At 37.8% G+C, this 23,553-nt stretch overlaps 1 protein-coding gene across 6 annotated transcripts in view; it reads left to right on the forward strand.

Moving 5' to 3' along the window:
- The first annotated feature begins 4,190 nt into the window (after positions 1 to 4,190).
- Positions 4,191 to 23,553, forward strand: part of CWC22 (CWC22 spliceosome associated protein) — a 34,091-nt gene continuing 14,728 nt past the window's right edge. For 2 of the 6 annotated variants that reach the window (XM_076342494.1, XM_076342499.1), the window contains exons 1-14: positions 4,191 to 4,258; positions 4,808 to 4,919; positions 8,497 to 8,564; positions 9,384 to 9,503; positions 9,618 to 9,875; positions 10,358 to 10,486; positions 12,802 to 12,970; positions 13,334 to 13,387; positions 14,312 to 14,447; positions 14,536 to 14,742; positions 14,863 to 14,925; positions 15,282 to 15,377; positions 16,620 to 16,701; positions 17,952 to 18,012. In XM_076342494.1, coding sequence (XP_076198609.1) covers positions 4,893 to 4,919; positions 8,497 to 8,564; positions 9,384 to 9,503; positions 9,618 to 9,875; positions 10,358 to 10,486; positions 12,802 to 12,970; positions 13,334 to 13,387; positions 14,312 to 14,447; positions 14,536 to 14,742; positions 14,863 to 14,925; positions 15,282 to 15,377; positions 16,620 to 16,701; positions 17,952 to 18,012 — 1,470 coding nt within the window. In that variant the 5' untranslated portion in view covers positions 4,191 to 4,258; positions 4,808 to 4,892. Of the gene's footprint in view, positions 4,263 to 4,525; positions 4,651 to 4,807; positions 4,920 to 8,496; positions 8,565 to 9,383; positions 9,504 to 9,617; positions 9,876 to 10,357; positions 10,487 to 12,801; positions 12,971 to 13,333; positions 13,388 to 14,311; positions 14,448 to 14,535; positions 14,743 to 14,862; positions 14,926 to 15,281; positions 15,378 to 16,619; positions 16,702 to 17,951; positions 18,013 to 23,553 lie in introns of those variants that run through there. The other 4 variants (XM_076342498.1, XM_076342497.1, XM_076342495.1 and 1 more) reach the window with 4 other exon arrangements.

Consider the following 23,553-nt stretch of genomic DNA (forward strand, 5'->3'; position numbering starts at 1 on the left):
GTAAAGTTCTTTCACGAGTGGTAAAATGGAAATCTTTGTAGGGTCAAGGCACACATTTCATTCCTTGTTGTAAGAGCAGGTTTAGGATCTAGGGATTCCCTCCATAAGACCTGCGATCTCTCGTGGCAGGCAATAAGCAGCGTTCCTCAGAAAGCAGTACAAGTGGTGCTGAACACCTTGTGTCCCCAAGAATCACATCTTCAGAGAGCAGAAACCAGAGCTGCTCTTCAGAAGCTGTTCTTAACTGAAAGTTTACAAGAGAAAAAGCAAAGGTCAAGCAGGCAGAATGACAAAAGTGCTGCAGTGGGAAAGCGAGTAACAGGTAAGAAGGAGGGAGGAAAAGAAGGGCACTGATGTTGCAGGAAAGTATGCTTTGCAAATCAGGAAAAAGTATCTCTAGAAGTGATCAGGAATTTGGATTGTAGGCTCTAAAACTGCAGTAAATAACCTCTTAGACATGAGTTTGAGCCCTCAAACTCCCCTCTTTCTATATTAAAAGGACATGTATCTGCGTTTTAATACGGTCTCATTACTACTAGTGACCCTACTAAGAGATGTGCATGTCCAAAAGAAAAGTAAGAGGCAGCATTGTTTTAGGAATGCTAAGAACAGATGACAGCAGAATCAAAACAAATATTGGGCTTTCATAATCATATGTGGAAACAATTATTTGATTATGTACTTCATCTATTCTCTCCTTTGCATATTTTGTAAGCCAACCAAGACAACTAGATGTGTTCATGAAAACTAGTATTTCTTCACAAAGCACCGGTGACGATGGACTCTTAATGGCATCCATTAACTTTTGCAGAATGAAATGCTGGATCTGAATTTTAACTATATGTTATGACTACATGAAAGTTATCATGATTAAAACATATTCCTATATTTGAATCAAAAAAATCCCAGACTCATATTTACTAATATATACTCAATGTGAGCATAAATGCTGGGGAGGAATGGTTCTTTTAAATTATAGCATTTCAGAACATCTGGTTATGTGATATAATGTCCTAATGTCACTGGTAATCATCTACATGACAGAACCTGGTGGTAGAATCAAGCCCTTTTTAAAGTGAAGCAGAATTATGGTAACATTTGCAAGCTATATAACTAAGCCTATCCTTTACCCTTAGAAAATATGCAAGTCAAACATTAAAAAAATTCCATAAGCAATTAAGCAATAAGGGGCCCCAGTCAAAGTCATCACAGTAAGCCCATGCTGTTTTCAAGATCACAGGTGTTAGGCCCCAGCTCTGCAAAGTCGACAGCCCCACACTTCACTTCAAATGAGAATTGGATACAGACGATATTGTAGTCCTGATTTTGCAAAGCAATCCACAGGGCGCAATGAGGAGGTGGTTTGCTTCACTGGGATTTAAAAACATTTTGTTTCAGTACAAATAGCCTTTTCCCAAAAGAATTCTCACAAAAGAAATACTGTATTTCCATATTGATGAGAATGAATGTGAAGTGTTAAACATGTAAGCACAACTAAATTTTTAATACTCTCGTCTAGTGCTCTATATGCATGTATTTAAGCAATGACAAATCTTTCAGAGCATGTACAAATTGAAGTTTCCTTGTTATTAAGAGTAACAAATATCCCCATCCTTTCAGTAACTACCTTTTTTTTAATCAACATCTTAATTCTCCAAAAGCAGAAGCCTTGTATCATTCCCACAATGAGAACTGACTCACATTGGCATACATCAAGTGCTAACAGAAGAATGAGACTGCTGAATAATAAAGGAAACAAATCAGTGTCCTGAAAGGTCATTTAAAAAATGTTAGCTATTCCAGCAATTGCATGTAAGCGTGAGCTGTTGTGAACAAGAAAAAAATTCTGAGATTCCTGGCAGTAAATAATTTTCAGAAAGTAGCAAGAAGATACTGAGAACTATGCTTTCCAAAAAAGTGTGGAGCTTAAAATTTGTAGCCTAAGCAATAAATATTACATAATAAGTCAATGGAAAATTTCCAGTAACTCTGTATTGAAGGGATTTTCCTCAAAAATGAGCACTGAATATGACTTCTACTTTACATGAGTTTTCTTACAGAACTTTGAGCCATAAATTTCAAAATTTAGTATTTTTTTTTAAATGAAACATCTTCATTTTGCTTTCTTTAGTTCACTGGTTTGATGTCACTGTTTATTCCATATTTTGTGGTATATTGAATTAGCTGGTTTTCTGCAATGTTTCAATAACATTTTCCTATTGTTTCAGGAAATAATGCATGTCTACTTTTTTCCCCATGCATACTGATCCCCATACTGTTGTTGTCTGGCATGTGAGACTGGCCAGCATCATAACACAAAAAGGAGATTAAGCCCTTATGCCCCTCTTAGTCATTCTGTGCCTGAAGTGAGTGGTTTGGCTATCTGGTCCCTTCTTGCTTTATAAAATGCTAGGGAGGACTTGAGTTTTGCAGGTTTTAGGACCACAGTCACTAAAAACTTACTCAGATTGGCTCACCAACCTGGAGGACCAAGGCAGTGTATCAGGGCTGCAAAACATGTGGCAGAGGAAGGCTACAGGACCCTAGCCACAACCAGGAGTGCCCCAGCTTCTGGGCCCCAGACCTGGCCACCTGGGCTGCCCTGGGGGCTTGAGACAGGGCAAGGACTCTACAGTACTGCGGAAGACACCTCCCTCTTGACAGCTTCCTAGTTGCAAGAAAGTAAAGGAGCCGTTTTCCTACTGCCACGACCGGAGCACATGATCGAGGGTGCAGTTCTCACAGGAGGGGAAGGGGGAACAGGAATAAGACACGTAAAATGACACGCTTTCACTCCCTGGTCCTTGCAGGGATGCTGCAGGCAAATACCTGCCACTCCTGGGAAACAATCTTGTGGATTGGTCTATGAATATCATAGTTGAGCAAATTTCAGCTGTGGGAGGAATGCAAGGAATGCATTAGCAGATAACAACGTACTTTTGGCTGTGAGTCAGCATAAGGCCAACGTACACTACAGCTCATCAGAATTACTCTGCTGTTGATGTGTTTCTCCCTTCTGTTTGAAAGGGGAAATTGTGAGTAGCATTTTCCCAGCATTGCTCCCACCTCGTTGCCACCTTCTTCCCCTTAGCAAATACTGTGTCCCACTACATATGCATGCACAGGGACTTGCACGTGGATGCTGGCGGTCTGCAGCGCAGCGGTGCTGCCGCACAGCTCGCTTATAGATGTCCCTGCAGAAACCATCTGGCTCTTGGCTGAATTAATGCCTTTCTGACCCTGATCTGCTGTGTCCTCTAAGAGGTTTTTTTCATTATCTGACAAGAGCTGAAAATGAACCGTAAGCATTTTAAGACCTTACATAGCATTTTCCTTTTTTTTCCCCTTCCTATGCATTTAATTACTTTCCACAATCCAAACAGATTTGTGCCTATAATAAGCCACAGGCCCTCAGTTAGCGTGAATCAGTGGTGCTCAATTACTTCAAACTTTTAGAGGCCAAAAAAACCTCCTCTAATAAGCAGGTATCCTAACAGCATTGTAACTCTCAACATGGTATAATGTGTTAAGTATGTCCTGGACATATTTCAAGTAATGTTTAACCAGCAGCTCACGCCTAAGGGACGGAATTGTGTGCTACAGGTGTTATTCAAGGGGCAGGTGTACTGAATTCACTCAGTACTAATTCAGTAAATTTTACAGAGATGCTGGAAGACTTTGGACAACTTCTCTTCCTTAAGGGATGCAAGGTGAGTGCTTGTTTGCCATTACCTATATTTCTGACAGGAACCTCGTACATCTGGTAGCAATGGGGTTGTTTTTTCTGAGATGCCTTCACCCGAGAAGAAGTCGGCACTAGGGAAGTGCAGGCTGAACCGAAAGGAGCGATATGCCTGCTGTAGGCTCCGACTCACTTAGGAGTCACTCTGTCGGCTTGTTTCCCGCTGGTTCGTTTTTTTTTCCTCCCCTGCAACAACCGCGACAAACATCTTTATAGGAGGGACGCGGCCGGTGAACGCGGCCCCCCGCACCCGCCGCGCAGCTCCCGGGCGACGCCGCGGCCGGGCCCGTAAGATGGCCGACGGCCGCGCCGCCGCCGCAGAACTACGTTTCCCGTCATGCAGCGGTGCCCGGACGACCGGAACCTCGCGCTCCCCCTGCGCTGCTCACAGGGCTGTAGCCGTCTACGTGCGCGCGCCGAACGCCGCCGCCGGGCGGGGCCTGGGCTCCGGGCGCTCATTGTGCGCCGCGTTCCGCCGGAAGCGACGCTGCTTCTGGCCGTGCGCGGCCGTGGGCGGTAGGTGCGGAGCTCGGTGGGCCGCGGGCGGTTGGCGACAGCCCTGCCGCGGACGGGGCGGCGGGTCGCCCTTCTCCCCTTCCCGCCTTTTCCCCCGGGAGTGGGGGGGGAGCCCCCGGGCGCCGCTCGCCGGCCGGGTCCGCCTGCGGGTTGGGTGGTCGCGGCCTCCCCTCTCAGGTCGCAGCTCAGCAGCGGGCGGGGGGACGCGGGTCGGGCGGTGACGCAGCCCCGCGGAGAGCTCGGTGGTCGGCCGGGGCCGGGGCTGGGCGCCCTGTGGCTGGGCCTGTGAGCAGGGCCTGGGCATCCTCTGCCGCGGCCTGGCCGCCGTGTCTCGCGGCTGGCTGTGCCGAGTGGCCGCGGCGGTGGTGCTGGTGAACTCCCGCCTACGACAGGTGCTGTATAGCCTTGAAGAGATCTGACTAGGTTTGGGGGGCCTGTTTGTTTTGTTTTAAGGAGTTATGCAAGCATAGCTGTAAAGAATAAATTAGAAGTGCAGGTTCCAGCACCGGGTGCAGGAGAAAGGTTTTGATTGTCTTCTGTGCATTATAGATGAAATGCTTTTCATACGCTGAACTCCGCCTTGGATTGTCTCATTGCTGTGCATTCAGAACTTCATAAAAAGTAGGAAGTCAAGATGAAGAGCAGGGTGACACAAGTAAATGTAAGTGTTCTTAAACCTAAATTGTGGGGTTTGATTATTCCCTTATTGCTGGTGATTAGGTTTGCAGTTGATGTTGTGTTAAATAAAACTCCCTGAATGTAAAGCAAACAATATCTGTAACTGACAGCAGCTGTTTACAAGAGAAATATTACTATGAAGTCAGTGAATTACTGTTGTCTCTAATGCTTGTTGTCCGAACAGTGGCAGTTCTGAACGTTATTAGCATGTAATGACATAAAGTAGTTGGTGAAAAGTGACTGAATGAATGATGGCTCAACAAAGAACATAAGCACGTGGAGGAATGAAGAAAAGAGGTGTTGAAAAATTAACAGTGATGTTAAAATGAAAAGATAAAGGGGTAGGAAGTAGCAGTTAATGTGGCAACTATTTCTTACTGTGAAAGTTAAAGCTTTCCCTTTTAAAAGCTGTGTGGTACGTTTCTGAATGGATGGGAATGATTTTTAGAATGCAAGAAGAAAAAAATGGGTTTAAAATTACTCTTCTAAAATGGTGGTTTAGAAATGCCATATTTGTAAAGTACACTAAAATTGGGACAGGTTAGCGGAGCAATACTCTTCTCATACGCTGTCTCAAATCTATGGTTTTTCTCTGCCTGTGTTTCTAGAGTTCAACCCTGCATAGGCTTCTTCACTCTTTTGGTTCCAACTTTTCTGACTGAAGTGGTTTTTAATAGGGATGCTTGAGGGACAGGTTTGATACCTTCTCATATCTTCCCAATCTGGTGGTTATGGTAGTGCTCCCTCATCTGTCAAAATAAGCCAGTTAGCGAAAGCACACTGTTTGGACACTTTCCATTAATAATTTTGATCAAAATGGACAAGGAAGAAGGCTAACTTGTGGCAGAAAGCCTGGTCACAAAGAGCCGAGGGTGACAAGTTCTTCAGCAAACATAGCTCCTTTTGCAAGAGACATGAGAACTGCCAAATACAGAGATGTCTGTAACATTGTTTTATTTCTGTGAACACGTGCCTTTTTTGGTCTGCTTGGGCAAAGGTAGATGATGTAGAACTCATGAGAATGGATCATCCTAAAAAGGCCCACCTCTTCCCATCTGCTAAATATTATTCAAATACAGTAACTGTTCTGTGTTTTTCAAAGACTTTAATTACCAGTTTCTTGGAAGCTTAGGATATGGTCTTGCATTATGTTATTTTGGGGAAAAAAGCCTAACAACTTAAGGACTCTTTTTAACCTTGAATTATTTCAGTGATCTGCTACATGGTATAGTCCCACAAATGAGTATTGAAAGGGGAAGAAAACCATGGTGAAAGTATGAGAATTTCTTGTACTAGCTTTGTCATCAAAGGTAATGTTACTCTGGAATTAAATTGTCAGATGGATGTTCTTTTGTAGGGATGCATACACCCAGTAAATGATGCAATGCATTTGTTTTGTACCATTGTCTTGGTTCAGGCAAGATAATACTGGGAATAATTTTAACACAGTGTTAGAAATGTACCCTAGAGAAGACTATATTCTAGGATATGTTATAGCAGCCTGAAAAATATAAATATGTATATTTACATGTATATATACACCAGTTTGAGTGATAGCAAGTCAGTCTCATCAGTCTATTGATAGGATGATGCTCATAATTTTTGTGTTGCTATTATTTCTTTAGGAAGCCTCAGTCAATGTTGATTTTACTTGCACAGCTCATTGTAAACACCACACTTGCCACTTAGTAAAGATACTTTTCTTTCTAATTAAGTTTTTGGAGATCGTTGGGTGTTACTGCCCATCAGGGTCTGCTTATGTGCTGGTTTTGGCTGGGGCAGAGTTAATTTTCTTCATAGTGGCTAGTGTGGGGCTATGTTTTGGATTTGTGCTGGAAACAGTGTTGATAACACAGGGGTGTTTTCGTTGCTGCTGAGCAGTGCTTACACAGGGTCAAGGCCTTTTCTGCTTCTCACCCCACCCCACCAGCGAGCAGGCTGGGGGGGGCACAAGAAGCTGGGAGGGGACACAGCTGGGACAGCTGACCAAAGGGATATTCCACACCATATGATGTCATGCTTGGTGTATAAAGCTGGGGGAAGAAGAAGGAAGGGGAGAATGTTTGGAATGATGGCATTTGTCTTCCCAAGTCACCGTTAGGTGTGATGGAGCCCTGCTTTCCTGGAGGTGGCTGAACACCTGCCTGCCGATGGGAAGTAGTGAATGAATTCCTTGTTTTGCTTTGCTTGCATGCACAATTTTTGCTTTATTTGTTAAACTGTCTTTAACTCAGCCCAGGAGTTTTCTCACTTTTACCCTCCGATTCTCTCCCCCATCCCACTGGGGGGGAGTGAGCGAGTGGCTGGGTGCTGCTTAGTTGTTGGCAGGGGTTAAACAATGACAGCTTATGAAGAAGGTGGCATTGTATTCTACTAACCAACAGTTTTAACTGGTTCTTTAGTGGGGCAAAAACTAGTGTGCCAGCATGTAATGGATAGAATGCCACTGCAACAAATGAGATGAATATTTCTGCAAAAAGTTCAGTCAAGGTGCATAAGCAAGTCCTTGTGTTGAGTTTCTGCATCAAGGTAAAGTATTACCTATTTCACAGCTGATCACTGGCTGATAACATAAGATTGTGGTTCTGAAAAATCACAAATAATATTTTAAGGGAAGAGAGGGCCCTTACAATGGAAGTATAGAAGTCATAAAAGCTGCTTCTTAGCTGTACCAAAGTAGTTTTTCAACATCTTGATGAGGTCAGTGTCTTTCTATGTGTGTTGTAGATGCTGTCAGACTCCCAATTTTTGTGTGTGACTCCATAATTATATGTCATGGTTCAGACTACAGGATTTACTGTAAACTATTTAAGTGTTTATCGCTTAAACAATCCTACAAACTTACATTTCAAAAATCCAGAATTAAATTTACTTCCAGGATCTGTCAAGCGGAACAGTGTAACTTAGATGTTTATAATGTATAAAGCTAGGAATAACTCATGAGAAAATAAATCATGGTTAGTGAAAAGGAGGAAGGTAAGGAAAAATTATGCAATAAAGGGGATCTTTAGGAGAGAAGAAAGACACTCTTCAAACAAGAAGTGGTAGAATTCTGTTAATGGTATTGCATGTGATGCAACAAAGTGTAAAATGGCGTATTGAAGAAGGAAGCAGGAAAGGCAGACCAAAGGTCTATCTATTCTAGTCTCTGGCAGTAATCAATAGCAGATGCCTTGAAACGTTTAGGAACAGGGCAACCAAAAAAGTACTCAACCCACATACTCTCCTAGTGTCTGCCTATTTGCAGCTTCCTGAGCCAGATAATTTCTTCAGTAACCCATGTGAATTTTTCTTCAGTGTTTGTCCGGTCTCTTGAACGCATGTAAGCATTTGGCATCTGCAGCATCCTGTAGCAGGGAGTCCAGCTGCTTAACTGCTTGTTATTTAGAACCAGCTCTCCTTGTCATAACTGACTGCCATCAGCTTTCTTTGATGACCCTTACTTCTTGTGAAGGAGTAAGGAACCCAAGACATGGAATGCTTTGATCTCAAGATATATGTGCTTACAGTAATTAACATATGTTGGAGCTTGATTTTTTTTTTTCTTTGTTTTCTTAAAGCATGGTTCCAGTTACGAAAGGAAGGAAAACTACAGTTCACGCCAAAGAAGTTTGTCTCCAGAGGACAGGTAGAATGGTTGATTTTTATACCCTACAATTCTGTATATACAACTCGCATAGTGAGTTAGCTATGTTAAAAAAAAAAAAAAAAAAAAAAAAATAGGGTTCTGTTTCTCTTTATATGTTACCATAACTGAGCAGTGAAAAATAAGTGTAGGTTTAATAAAATACTTGAACATCAATATAGCAGTAGTTAAATAGATTTGTTATTAAAGCTAAATCTTTAAAAAATCCTTAACATTCAGTTAAATTGTCACGGGACTTGAAAATGGAAATTAGATGCCAGCTTTTTGCTTGGGCTCGCATATTGCTGATACCACAATTGTCACTTTAGAGCAAGATTATTGATGCCAGCAGGAGGTGGAGAAATATCATTTCAAGTGCAATCTACCAAGGCATGAGATGAACCCGTTTACTTTTATATTTTAATTGGAATTAAACCTCTTGTACTAAACACAATATCATTTTTTTCTAATAGTGTCTATTCTGTTTCATGCTACACAGGCAAAAGTAGGTGGAACAAATGAATGCATATGTTCCAAGGAATGCACAGTTCTGAATTTACCTTTGGTATTTGATGTTCTTACCATTTAGCATTTAAGTTCTAGGAGGAGCTTCCTTTTACGGTGCTTCTCTTGATTTTTTGATTACTTTTTGCTGACAAATTATTATAAGAGGAGCATCTTCTATTTGAACGATGTGTATATTGAAACTCAGGTTGCAGAAGCGGAACAGTTAGTATATGTGTAATGTTGTGTTGCAAGTAGATATTAATAGCATTGCTTTTCTAAGCCTATTACTAAGAATTTTGTGTCTTGGGTTGCAAGTAGGGATACAGAGCGTGACAGGTCTCCATCTCCCAGAAAGAGAAGGTACTCTGATGACAGCAGATATGATCAGGAATATTCAAGAAGGGAATACTATGATGACAGAACTTCAGAAGGAAGGTGAGTATCAAGCCCTTTCTTAATCAGTAATAAAATAATCATTTTAGAGTAATACGTGAAAACTTTTCATGAACCCTTGGGTGTTTTGTGGTTGTTTGTGGGTTTTTTTTTTAGAAGGATGGAAAGGGGGAGAGAGAGGCATCATGAGAAATGGGAGGAGAGAGAATCTGATCGAAAGAAGCAGAGAAGATACTCATCACCTGATCGTAGGAGTCCAGAGAGGTCGACAGTCCAGAGCTCGGTTGCTCATGATGAGACCACTTCAAAGAAGAAGAAAGAAGAAGTGGATCCAATCCTTACTCGCACAGGTGGTGCGTATATTCCGCCTGCCAAGCTCAGGATGATGCAAGAGCAAATCACTGATAAAAATAGGTGAGTCGAAAGTAACATGTTAGAATTTTTACTGAAAAGTAAAACAGTAAAAGGTTTATAGTCAATGTTGGTGAAAATAGGATACCTCTTGAGGGCTGTGATCATTCCTTTGAGGGTATATTGTTATCAGAAGAAAGGTAAAAGAATCGGATTATGACTGTACCTGCTTCTGCTGCAAAGTGCAAATGGAAAAGTGGGATACAGAACATAACAAGGGGTTTTTTTTAGAATATCTTAGAAAACTGAACATAGTGGGTTATACCATATCTGCGAAGAATTACATTTTGGTGTATCATGTTGGTTCAGTGATTTCCTAGTAGTTAAATGTATAACTGTGAACTAGTCTTCAAATTTATGCAGTGAATGTTTTCTTACCTATTTTACTTATTACAACTTACATTCATGTTTTCATATTTATATAAAAATTCACTCGGTGCTACCTCAAATTCGTGCATCAATAATTTGTGATACCTTTGTAATAGTTTGGCATATCAGAGGATGAGTTGGGAAGCCTTGAAGAAGTCGATCAATGGCCTTGTCAATAAAGTGAACGTTTCTAATATAGAAAATATCATTCATGAGCTCCTTCAGGAAAATATTGTTCGGGGAAGGTAAGTCTTAGTATTTTAAAACAATTCTTTTGCTTTTCTGCTAATATGTGTACTGTTCATGCATACATCACTGTGTGCTATGTGTAGTGTATGGATGCTAGTCAGATTTGAAAATTAACCTTAGGCTATTTTGTCCTGTGCAGAGTAGTCCCCTACTTGGGGAAGGGGCCAGCGGGGAAGGGATTGTGTGCTTGGAGAAAGAGGAGTGCAACAGATAGTATATGTTTCCTTTTCTTAAAGGTTTTGCCTACGTATTTTACTTGAATGACTTGGAATTTACAGGTGTCTCTGTCTATTTACTTTTGTATTCCGCAGTTTTTTTCTGTGGGACAAATAATATCTGTAGCCAGTATTTAGCAAAACAAGGTTTTACTACAGTTAATCTGGCTGAATTGTTTATTGTTGTAATGTAGAGAAAAGATTATTATGTTATCTGAGCTCAGTACTCAGTCATGGTGACTGCAAGTACTGTATGATGACTCTCCTTGCTTTAATTTTGATGTCAATAGAGGTTAAATACGCTAGTTGAAAGGAGTATGGCTTTCTTGGATTGGCTACCATTTAAACAAACAAAGCCAAACTACCACCACCAAAAAAAGCCTTTGAACAAAATATCCAGAAATAATTCTGTTAGATTTCAAACAGATAGCAACGCTTTTTCTGTCACAACTTAATCACTGTTATTTCAGGAGGTTATAGCTAAGGAATGTGTTACTTTCATGTATGTCATACCTGATGGGAAGATCAGAATCCTGCAAATAGCATAAAAATAACAGAAGAGAGTTAAGTAAAATCTAGAGAGTGAGCAAGTAGTTCCTGAATGTGATTTCTGTTGAAAGTAATAATGAAATCTCAAACAGTCTGTTGTAGAACTGCTTTTTACTTGCCTGCATTTCATGTCCCCAAAACTTAATTTTCATACAAGCAGTAATATTTTAGCTTAAAAATGAGCTTATTGAGTATTTTTAGAATACACTTGTCTCTGGAAGTTTTGTGTGTGGCTTATAAGCTTATTAACTTCAAAATAATGTAGATGGAAAGTGGCACCATTTCCCTTCTTCTTACACTTAATTTTGACTTCCAAATTTGCACAAAGGTGTGTATAAATGTAATGACATGAAGTTTTACCTAGCTGTAAAGTGCTTTTCTGAGTTTTCTAACTAGAGGGTAAATAGGATCTGAACCAGACCAGTTTCAGTTTGTAAATGAGAAGGAACTAATAGTTTCAAAATGAAATATTCTGTTTCTGTGCACTAGTATGAAATGAGTTCTATTCCATTTGTCAACTCCAGAGTAAGTAGGAATAAGGTCCTTATGCAGTTTGTGTTTAGTACCATGTAGGAGGTTTTTTGGAAGACTTCAATAGATCACAGGGAAGATAGAGTTGGATACCAGTGTGCACTTTGAAGATTCACGTTTGGAGGGCTTTTTTTTTTTGCCTCACCCATTTGTAATGGAGTAATACAGCAAAAGTCAAATTCTATGTGCTAAAGCATTAGGAAAAGCAAAACTGAGAGGGGGAAGAAGTCTCAGATTCTTTTTAGACTTTAGTCTTGATATAAATGTAAGAGAGACCATTAGTACAATAGAAGAGCTATTATCTCATGAGCCCTGTGTTTACATTCATTTAGGCTCTAAGTAGTAGTCTTTTATAATCAGTTCTCAGTTCCAAAACATAATAATTATGTTGAAAATACGCAGTTTCATTTGAGAAAAGCATTGAAAAGCATTACTTTGCCCATTCTGGTTTTACCGAACATTCAGTTTTATTACTGCTAGGTAGATCTCTATTGTTAGGGACCTTCTATGGAAATGTAATTTTTATTTCTTGGAAGTTTGTTTTGCTTGTTTAAGTTATCATTATACTAGAACACAGTTCTGTGTTTTTCATAAATAGTTGCAGATCAGATATTTTTTCAGTCACAAACAGGATTTTGTTTTTTCAACCGAGGAAAAGAAGCAGCACAATCATACAAATTTCAAAGCTAAGAAGAGCCTGCATTGGGGTTAAAAAGGGATAATTGCAGGATACAAGATGAAGACTTTTTATGTGCTTATTTTCAAATGTAGTTCTAATAGGAATAGTATTTAATGAAAGATAAGGTATCATTTTAAGAATTTTTTTGGCTCAGACACATTTGAGCAGCATATTTTGCAAAACTGCATTTGCAGCATGATAAACAATAGTTTGAAAACGACCATCTAGTATCTTCTGACTATTCCAACTGTGTGATACTATTCTATGTGTTATGTACTGAATAAAAATATCAAATGTTTTGTTACCAGCAAAACCTTAAACTTACGTATTTTTACAGGGGATTGCTGTCTAGATCTATTTTGCAAGCTCAGAGTGCCTCTCCAATTTTTACCCATGTTTATGCAGCTCTTGTGGCAATTATCAATTCAAAGTTTCCAAATATTGGTGAATTGATTCTCAAGAGGTTGATACTAAATTTTCGCAAAGGATATCGCAGAAATGATAAGGTATGTAAAATGTGAAGCAGCAACATGCTGAAACTTGTAATTCTGCTGTGTTAACCTTGTATCAAGTGTGTTCAAATTACATACTTCAAAGGAACACAACCAAGACCTGTGGGTCGGGACCTATCATTAGTACATTAAGTATAGTAGTATTAGAGTATCATGAAAGCTTGACAACCTATTCTGAGTTGTTACTGTGATTAGGTTTTTTTTAAGCGCCTACAGTCCTAACTGTGAACAACTATCAGTATCCCAAAATAGTTTCATGACTTAATTTGATTGAGATGCACAAATTTTAGTAAGTAGATTTTTTTTTTTTCTTCCATATAAGCTGTGTTAAAATTTCTTATTTTATTTGTTTTGCAGCAACTCTGTCTAACATCTTCAAAGTTTGTTGCACATTTGATGAATCAGAACGTGGTATGTTACTTCATGTTTCTACTCAATCCAAACCCTATATGGCTATTTCTTTAGTTTCAAGACAGCAGTAGCCTAAGTGAAGATGCTCTCCCTGTTTTAAAGGTTACTGAAAATCCGAGTTCAGGTGTCCTTTTAATGCCTGCTGTAAGTTGTTAGGACCTTTTCTAAAAAGACATTGGTAATTGCCTATGCAGTTATCATCGCTTACCATTGCACTTATACTCTAGGGCTTCCGCAGACTTCGTAAATATGTTTGAGTTAGTATTCCGGCAAATCTTGATGCAAAGCAAGCTTCACCTGAGGCTCTGTCCCACAGATCTTAAACAGAGTTTTCTTGCCACACTGTCATCTGACTTCTGTGTAGGCAGAACTAGACTGTTGCATCTAAATCAAATTTGTATCCAGCTCTATGCCACTGTTTTATGTGTTAAATTGGAGTATCCTGATTTCTAAATAATGGCAAGAAGCAGTGTTTCAGGCATACATTGGCAATATACAGCATTTTAGTAAAGAAACTAATCTGAGATGTGCCATTTGCTTATATGCCTGATCCTGGAAGACCTGATTTAATTATAGGCGCAATGCACTTAGAACTAGTTTCTGTAACATAAGTGCTGTTTTATTTGCTTCTTGGAAATGCATTCTATTTTTTTCTTAACGGCAAAATGTTTTTCATTGCTTGCTTTTTCATTTCAATAGCATAGTCACGTTCACTACAAAGTTGGTGTAAATACAGGCGGTAAAATTGTATTTGAAATTTTTACTTCCTATTAATTAGCTTTGTCCCACTACTGTTGGCTAGTGTGTGTGATTAAACAAGTGTGTTGTGGCAGCCTCAAAGGCTGGACTGCTCCGTCAATTAAATCACTGTAATAATAGTGTAACATGGTACATTTTAATTCCTTACTGATATTCTTTCCATAGGCTCATGAGGTTTTATGTTTGGAAATGCTCACTTTGCTTCTTGAAAGGCCTACTGATGACAGTATTGAAGTAGCAATTGGATTTATTAAAGAGAGTGGGCTCAAATTAACAGAAGTTTCTCCTAGAGGTATTAATGGTAAGTATAATTAGCCAGACCACTTGTCTTTTTGGTGTTTGTATTAGTAAATCCTTTTCATATTTACATTTCTGTTTTTTTTTCAAAGCAATCTTTGACCGTCTTCGACACATTCTGCATGAATCTAAAATTGATATGCGTGTTCAGTATATGATAGAAGTCATGTTTGCTGTACGGAAGGATGGCTTCAAGGATCATCCCATCATTCCAGAGGGATTAGATCTAGTGGAAGAGGAGGATCAGTTTACTCATATGTTGCCGTTAGAAGATGACTACAACCCAGAGGATGTTCTTAGTATGTTAGAAACAGAAGATAATTCTATGACTGCATTCCCCGTGAAAACAAATTTAAAATTAAATATTCGTTGTTTTCTTCATTTTGTATTTTAAATAAAGATTCTCTTTTATTTTAAAGATGTTTTCAAGATGGATCCAAACTTTATGGAAAATGAAGAGAAATACAAAATGCTGAAGAAAGGTAGGGGGGTGTGTGTATATGTGTTTTATATAAAATATTTATATATTTAAACACTTATTTATAGGGCGTTTACTTATCCAACTATTGTTACCAACATTTATTATTTAACAGTGGACGCTATTTGTGTCCCAGATAACTGTCAGTTCATCATAGACCTTTCCAGTGTATTCCTGCTATTTTGTTCAGTGCTGTTTCTCCAGCTATTTTTTCATTTGGTTATGATACACCTGGGTTTTTTTGGCTCTGCCACATTCTCCACCTTAGACACCCTTCCACTCTTAGGTGTTGGATCAGGTTTTTTGGTAATGAAACTACTGTGGTTTGTATTCCTTTAATCTGGGATACTGCTCTTTCAGAAATTCTTGATGAAGGTGACAGTGAATCTGAAGCAGATCAGGAGGCTGGAAGTAGTGAGGAAGATGAAGAGGAGGATGAAGAGGAGGATGAAGATGGTAAGTGTATGACTGGCACCTTACTAGTGATTGTTTGGTTGTAGATGAAACAGGAAAAAGCTTAACTTGTTACATGTTTTGCGAAACTAAGAATGTTCAAATGTTAAGGGATGTTTTCGTCTTAAATTATTCTCAGAACTAAGTGTTTACTAGCAAATAGTATAAAAGTAATGGTCTAAAAGGAAGCATTCGGCACAGGCAGAAAATGAAAAGCAACTTTGCCTGATTGTTCTTGAGTACGCCAGTTTCATGTGAGAAAAGCCTTGCAAACATAAGACATTAAAAATAATGAACATGAAAACACTTCTTTAAAAAACTAGCAAAGGCAACCTTTGCGGACACTTTCTAGTGCTCTATCATATTTTTAAGTCACTTTCAAAATCAGAACGGGTTTTCTTACAACTGTATTTACATCCTCTGTATCTCTCTCAGTTCAGTTCAGCCCCCTTTCTTGATCTTTAGTGGAAACAGACAGCGTTTACGCATTTTCAAAGAAGGTATTTGATTCCCAGGGAAAAAAATTGATGGATAAGCATAACTGAAATGTTTGTGCAGACTGTGTGAGTAATTGAAAAGCCAGCCAAATCTGGTTCTTGTAGAATACCAAGAATGGATTTCCTCACCAGTTTGCTGGAGTATTTCACAGAACAGCAGAGCTTCCAGGCTGATGAAAAGTATGAGAATTCACATAACTTTTCATCATTTATTGCTATTGCCAAACTTTAAAAGAATGAAGGAATAGTGAATATCTTATGAATGAAGGTGTTCCCAGAATGGTTGTGGTTCGGAATGGATTTTTCTACACTTGCTCCAGGACAAAACAGAACTTTGCAGAATGCTGTAACGTAGATCCTACACACTACAGAAACAAAGAATTTCCTGTTAAAATAAAGGAGGCTACATAAAGCATTGTATAGTTAAAATATGCAGAAAATACCTTGCTAATAATGTAGACAAGAAATGTTAAACCCAGAGGTTGCAGTGGCTAAGACTGTTAAGATACAGTCTTAAAACTGTATCTCTAAATAATTACTTGTTAGTTACACATGAGGCAAATACTGATTTTTATTTTTTCCTTCTCTGTAAAAATAAATTAAAAAAAATACATAAACCTGCTAAACAGTCCTAAATATTTCTAGAAGAATTATTATGTAGTGTGCTACAGACTTAGTAAATAGAGCCGTTCTGAGAGATTACATATATCTGCCTTAATGTTTACAAAACCATGTTTTTCTTTCCCAGGTCAGAAAGTTACTGTCCATGACAAAACAGAAATTAACCTGGTCTCCTTCCGTCGTACAATTTATCTTGCTATTCAGTCAAGGTAAATAAATATAATTTGTACACCTATGAGTGTAATTCTTTTGAAATGGCTGAACTGGAATTCTTTCTTTTCAAATTCTTTTTTTAGTGTGCAATTCAAAAAAAAAAAAAAAGCAGGGAAGTGTTCTTTATGGAGCCTGACCTAATTGTATAAAGCAGACTATTTTGACAAATAGGTACCCAAATTCTCATTCTGAGATAAATCCTGTTTGTTTCAAAATGTTTGAGGAGTGCACTGGGACTTTTCTATGAGGATTGCTGTAATCAAAATTTTCTGAGTGAACGAAAGTCAGTGATCTTCAGTTTATACAGCATCTTAAGAATTTCTGAAGAAAATGTGTGACACGCTTGAAGTAGAGATGCTGTAGTTTCTCCACTTCTGAGAGTAAGGAGTTCTGCAGTGTGGTACTCTTCAGGCCTGTTGCCATCTGCATTGTTTGGAAAATAAGTATACAGATACCAACCCTGAAGTGTACTGTATTTGTACTCATCTTGAGAATGAAATCCCCTTGCAGTACATGGCACAAATAATCAAAACATGATGGTATAACTCCTGTGTTGCCTGGGTAAAAGGAGAGATTCATCTGTTGCATTCCACTCAATTCTGTTGTTAAAAGTACACATGGTCCACAATATTCTGCAGGTCTGAACCTGCATGAGGAGTGAGATAATGTAGTTGTGGTATTGATCATTAGACATATTAATTAATACCATGCTGAGATGTATGAAAGGCTCTTAAATTTCTTGAAGTTACTGTTCAATGCTTTTTTGCCATACTTAAGTTTGTTCATCTTATACTTGGGTGCGGGGAGGTACTTACTGGTAGCTAAAGTCTTTCAATATGCAAGAACAGGAGTGCAAAGAGAAGAGTGTGGTATATACTGTTTTTGGAGCTTATGTACAGTGCTTGCATTTCAGTGTGTTTCAGGATGTGCAAAATGAGCTCACATGTTTGTGTTTTGCTAAATTTTGTAAGATGATGTAATAGTAATAATGATCTGGGTCATCTTGTTTTCAGATTGTCTGCAAATGACTTTGGATTAATTTTCAGATATGAACTCATGAAATAAAAAATGTTTATTAAAAAAACCAAACAAAAAACCCAGCAAAACAAACAGCTTTCTGAATGTTAATGAGAGACTTTATTTCAAAGCAGTTGAAGCTTCAGCACCAACAATTAATCTAACTCTGAAATGTTTTTAGCGTAGCGTATGTTGCACAAATAATAAGTATTTTTTTCTATTGTTGCAGCTTAGACTTTGAAGAATGTGCTCACAAATTGCTGAAGATGGACTTTCCTGAAAGTCAGACTGTGAGCCTTGCTTCTTACTCTTTTTTGTTGTTAACAATACTAAGAAATAGTACTATGGTAGTATCTAGAATCCTTACTCTTGTCCTGGGACCTAGTTTGTATAGCAAGCAGATGAACGAGTGATTCCTTACAGCTGCGTTCCCTAAAATGAGTCTTACAATCTTTAGAGCAAATAGGCTGACACATATTCCATAAGATATTTGTCTTATGCAATTGCTTCTTTCTGTCAAGCAGCTCAAATGTTTGCTTATAGCCTGTTTGAAAAGGTTTGTTGCTTGGACTGTTGAAACACTTACCCTATGACAAAATTACTGTGGCATGGCAGTCATTCTCAGAGCTCTGTCTCTGAAAGAACTCAGAGTTGAAGATCATATTTGCAGGCAGCTGTAGACTTTATCAGTGGGGCTTGAAATTTAGCATAGTGCTAAAAGAATGTGTTGTTTTGTTGCTTTCACAGTCCTTTTTGAATAATAGTATATTGAATTAAAGCAGTTGTAAGTATGATTGCTTTGTTGTAATCTTGGAGATCATCAGACAAAATCTGTTTTGTCTTCAGATGCTCTTTGTAAGATCAATACAATTGGTATGTTTTCAAGTAAAGGAAGTTCCTTCAGCTAGTACTTATACTAGATCCTGGTAGAATGTAAATATCCATCTAATTTTATAAACAGCTTTTCAGTCAGCTGTAAGCTATCATAATGAGAGTTGCACTTGACAGAGCTGTTAATTTTCTTGTGGCTTTAATTATCACTATATTCTGTTTTATTTGAAACAATGTGTGTAGAAGTAACCTTATTAGTGTAATAGTAACTAGTAAGTGGGGATCTCGGCTACAGTTAAGTGTTCTTTGAAAACTTGGTTTAATCTAGTAATCAGAAAATGGTTTGTATTATTTTTTCAGTTCTTGTACTATTTTGTTACTAAGCAATTTACATGGAAGTAAACTAAGAACTCAGATGATTGTGTATCTTTTTAGCTAATTCTTTAATTCTGTGCAAGAAGTGCAATACTAAGCATGTATAGGATTATGATTCCCAGTGAAGCATAACCTGAAGAATTCTAAAGAAAAAAATCCTGTTTTCCAGCATATCAATTCAGCTATAAAGAATAGAGAGAACAATCTAGAATATATGTGCTAGATCATACAGCGGAGATATAATTTGCGTAACACTGCTTGTTAGGTAACTGCTCAGAGAACTACTCAACTGTTAGTATTTAATACCATTGGAGTCTCTGTCAACTACAAACTATTCTGTGGGCAAGATCTACTCAGAAAAAATAAATTTAATGGGGGAAGGAAAAAGAAACAACCCCAAAAACCAACTCATTAGTCAGAATCTTAGGTGCATAAAAGTAGATTTTCTTTCACCACTTTATTTGGTTTTTTTTGAGATTTGGCTTAATATTTGCTGCCAGGTTATTTTCTTTTGCTTTCTGTGAATCCTCTGCTTGCTGCAAATCAAAATAACCAGACATAAACAGATGAATTTAAGGTGCTACTTTTCATATACTTTATGGGGTGCTAATTTACTGAATATGAATCTTTTTATATTACATAATCCTGTGAAGGGCTTTACTTCTGTCTCAGCTTTGAGAAACTATATTTCCCCTATCAATCACAGATTAAAAATACATGAATGTTACTGTATGCAAAAATAAATGTGCAAACATGTTTGTTTTTTCCTGTTGCACTGCAAACACAAATTGTTACTCCTAATTTTGTAGGAGAGTTCTCAGAGCAACTCCCAGGTCTAGTTTTGAGACTTAAAGTATGGGTAAATTGAATATATATGGAACTGTTGGGAATCAATTAAATACAATGCTAACTAATTTAGAGTACAGTAGCTTTGTGACCAGCAGCACTATAGTCTCTGAAACATTGCTACTGACTTTCATGTCTCTTTAGAGAACAAATGATTGGAGGAGACAAAATACAATATCCTACTAGCTGTCTAGTCAAGTCTCTAGACAATATTACTTTGTTCCCTTGACATCTTATTCCAACAGATCCTTTCCTATCACTTTGTGCTTTGGAAAATGTGTAAAATTCACTAAGCATCAGTTTTCAATATTAAAATGTATAGCATTCTTTGAAAACTACTACATTCAGATGAATAAAAATTTATGTATTTGAATATTACAGTTTGTGATACTTAGGTAATGTATTTTGGTTAGCACACCACCCTATTAAAAAAAAGAAGAATCCGAGGTGATGTAATTATGATCCAGCTGCAGTTGCCATGAATGAGATGCTTTTAAAATAAATGCAGAAGTGTTATTTTTGGCATTTTATGTGCGTGTGCAAATATGTATCTATCTAAAGAGATAAAAATAAATTAGTATCAACCTATGATTCAGTACTAGTTGTAGGAATTACTACAATTCAAGATTCAAAACTGCTGTAAAACTGCATCATCTTATCACGAGGCATCTTCTTTGTGCTGATTTTCTTTTTTCCCTAATAATCATCATTACTTTTCACCTCACCTTAATCAAAGATGTGAGAGCTTTGACTTGCTCATTGTATAGATTTATAGCCCCTAAGGAGTGTTTATGGGGGCAAAAAGAAAGAAACGAGGTTTTCTGATCAGTGTGAAAGCAGAAAGAACAACCAGATACAGACAATAAAATTATTCAGGGATTTATGGGGCTCGAGTCTGTCCATGTGGATAAAAAACTGAATGCACTCAGCAGGAATTTCTGATTGAATTAACTGCCAGTTTCTAAAGAAGAAAAATCATCTTTTATTCTTTCAAGTTAATATCTTCTGATTGAAGCCGTTAGTGAATTGATTCCCACTGCCTTCATTATCAAAACAAACCACAGGATTATTTTTTTAGCCATAAAGCACTTTTTTTGGGGGGTCTGTTTTACTGAAAGCTTCAGCAACTTGTATTGCAGGATGATGTGTCTTTATCTATAATTTCTTTGCACCTTATGATTCAAAGCTTTAACCAATCTTGAGAAATTCCTGAAATGTTTGCTGAACTCTTGGGTGAATCTTCGAAGTTTTGCTTATGCTTGTAAGAAAATTGTGATTTAGTTCGAGTGTAGGAGAGGTGATAATGTCATGGTTGGTTTTTTCTTACAGTGAAAAGACCCTGCAGGTAAGAGCCCATTCTCTATGCCAATTCCTACTATGAATGGTGGTTATCATGAGAAGCAGGTACTAGAGTGTTTGACTGAAGTATCATTTAATGCAGTTTCTATTCCTTAAAAATCAGGTGAAACTTAAAATTCTAGCTGCAAAATTTCTGCTCAGATTAAGTCTAATTTCACAGTAACTTCGTGTTTTCCTTCTGGAAGGCGTTAATGAAATCAGCTTTCTTTAATTTTTGTCATTAAGACTGTTTTCCACAGGTTTTGAGTAGTGAATTGTCAATTAAATACAATCTAAAAAACTAATAAGAATATTCAAAACCTGAAGACAGACATGAACGACAGTTTTGAGACTAATACAGTCTTAACGACTTTCTTGCAGGTTAATTGTTCTGGAAATCTTTATGTACAGAGATTTCTGGCATGATTTAGCAGGGCTGAGTTCAGGAATATATTTAGCAGTTTTTATCAGTGGTTGAATTATCAGATTATCATGTCACGTTAGCTGCTGTGCAACCCAAGTGTTTGTATGGTTAATACCGGTAATGGACTGTCGCACAGCTCTGACTCGCAGAAAGAGGATTAAGGTTCAAATGGATCATCTACAGAATAGAACAACAAAATACTGCTTTTTGGCATTGCAGTTTAGTACTGGGTGCTGATTGTGATCAATCAGGGTTGTGATGAGAACTAAACTTGTATACAGCAATGCTTTGAACTTTGTTTAATTAAATTAAAGCCTCTTATATAAGAATATCTGCCCCTCAATGCAGACAAAAGGAATGGGTCACAGGATTTTTTTTTTTTAACTTAAAAAGAGAAAAGTTATTGTAGGCATAGCCTTCTTGAAAGAATTATGCATGCATTTGACACACTTTCATTTTTACAGGATGGTGTCACACTTGCTCAAAACAGTCCTAGTTGGAGGGGTGGGTGTCAGTGTCTCTCTTGTGCTATTTATGCATCGAGTCTTGAAGATAACAGAAGTACTTATTTTGACTTGATATTCAGTGAGAATGTAGTCCAGGAAACTGGTATAGAGTGGAATGGTCTAAAACTGATAATCATGTTCTGATCAAGTTGATGATTTCTTATATTCATCAGTTTCCTTTGTTATTGTACGGCATTGCAACTTGTAGGTCTGGCAACTGCACCATGATTAGTTCACAGACTTGCTACTGCCTGTGAAAGATGATCATCCTCAAGTAGATTTCCTGTCTCTTGAAGCAGGACTTTTTGTGGGCCTGAGATGCTGGATCAATCTGAATTTTCATAATTTGTCAAAAAAAAAGTACATAGCAGTAGCTCTGACATTGAGGTTAAAAGTATGTTTAATTGGAGTTATATTAATGCATAAGCTTCCTTTATTTCCCTGCTTCTTTTGTTGTTGTTAATGTCTGGAAGTATAAGTCTGATGACATGGATATATCTAATTTTCTGAACCATATACTATTTCAGCCTGGACTATCATAGCATTTAGTTCAGATTTTTCATTAAATTTAACTGTACTTTTCAAATACATTGCCTTAAACCGTCAATTTCCATCAAAATCAGAATGATCTTACTCTCAAACTGCTCATCTGAACATCATCTCGGCTCAAGGTATTAGTTGTCTTAGTTTCCAGATGTTTTGGTATCATAAATAACAGTAAAATAAGAATTTATTATATAAAATATGTAATTAATATATTAAAATTCTTAATTCTTTAAAAACATTGATAGCTGAATGTTTGTAATATGTTTCAAAACTTTTGAAAGAAGCTGGCCCTCAAGCCTGATTTCCTTTGTGTTGAAAAGGACTGTGTGTGCTTACAGCTGTTTCTTAATCCAAGGTGCAGTAACTAATCCCTACCTACAGGGCATAGTTTCTTGAACTGTTTGGCTATCTCTATGACCTGTGTGATCCTGGGAATACTTTTGACAGTCCATCAATTTATAGGGTGTTTATTCAGTACATAAGATACATAGGTTAGATTATATGGCTTGTGAACTGTATCTTTAAAATGGAAATAATATATTTGATGCCAGAGATGTGTAGATCGCAAGTTGAAAAGCAATCTGAAGTCTGTTTCTCAGGAGTCTTCAAAAGGTGTTGAAGAAAGAAAGGAATTATTAATGTTATCCATAGCCTTGAGTTTGAGGTGGGTCCACAATCCCAGTAAGAATTTGACATTTTTCAAGTCAAAGTGTTGATTTGTATACTTGTTTATATTATGTTACTGTCTGGCCATTTTACACTGGTCAAAGTTTTTACAAATTACATAGTATTTTTGACTTGGTTTTCACACATGTAGGAGCCTCAGAAGACTACAACATAAAAAAACCCCAACCAAAACCTGGTTCTGAACACCCTATAGTTAGGATATAAAATTCTGATAGACAAAATCTTGCTTCTTCAGTGGCTTTAATTTGTGTAACATACAGTGCCACTGACATCAGTGT

The sequence above is a fragment of the Aptenodytes patagonicus genome, chromosome 6 (assembly GCF_965638725.1).
Source record: "Aptenodytes patagonicus chromosome 6, bAptPat1.pri.cur, whole genome shotgun sequence".
NCBI lineage: Eukaryota > Metazoa > Chordata > Aves > Sphenisciformes > Spheniscidae > Aptenodytes > Aptenodytes patagonicus.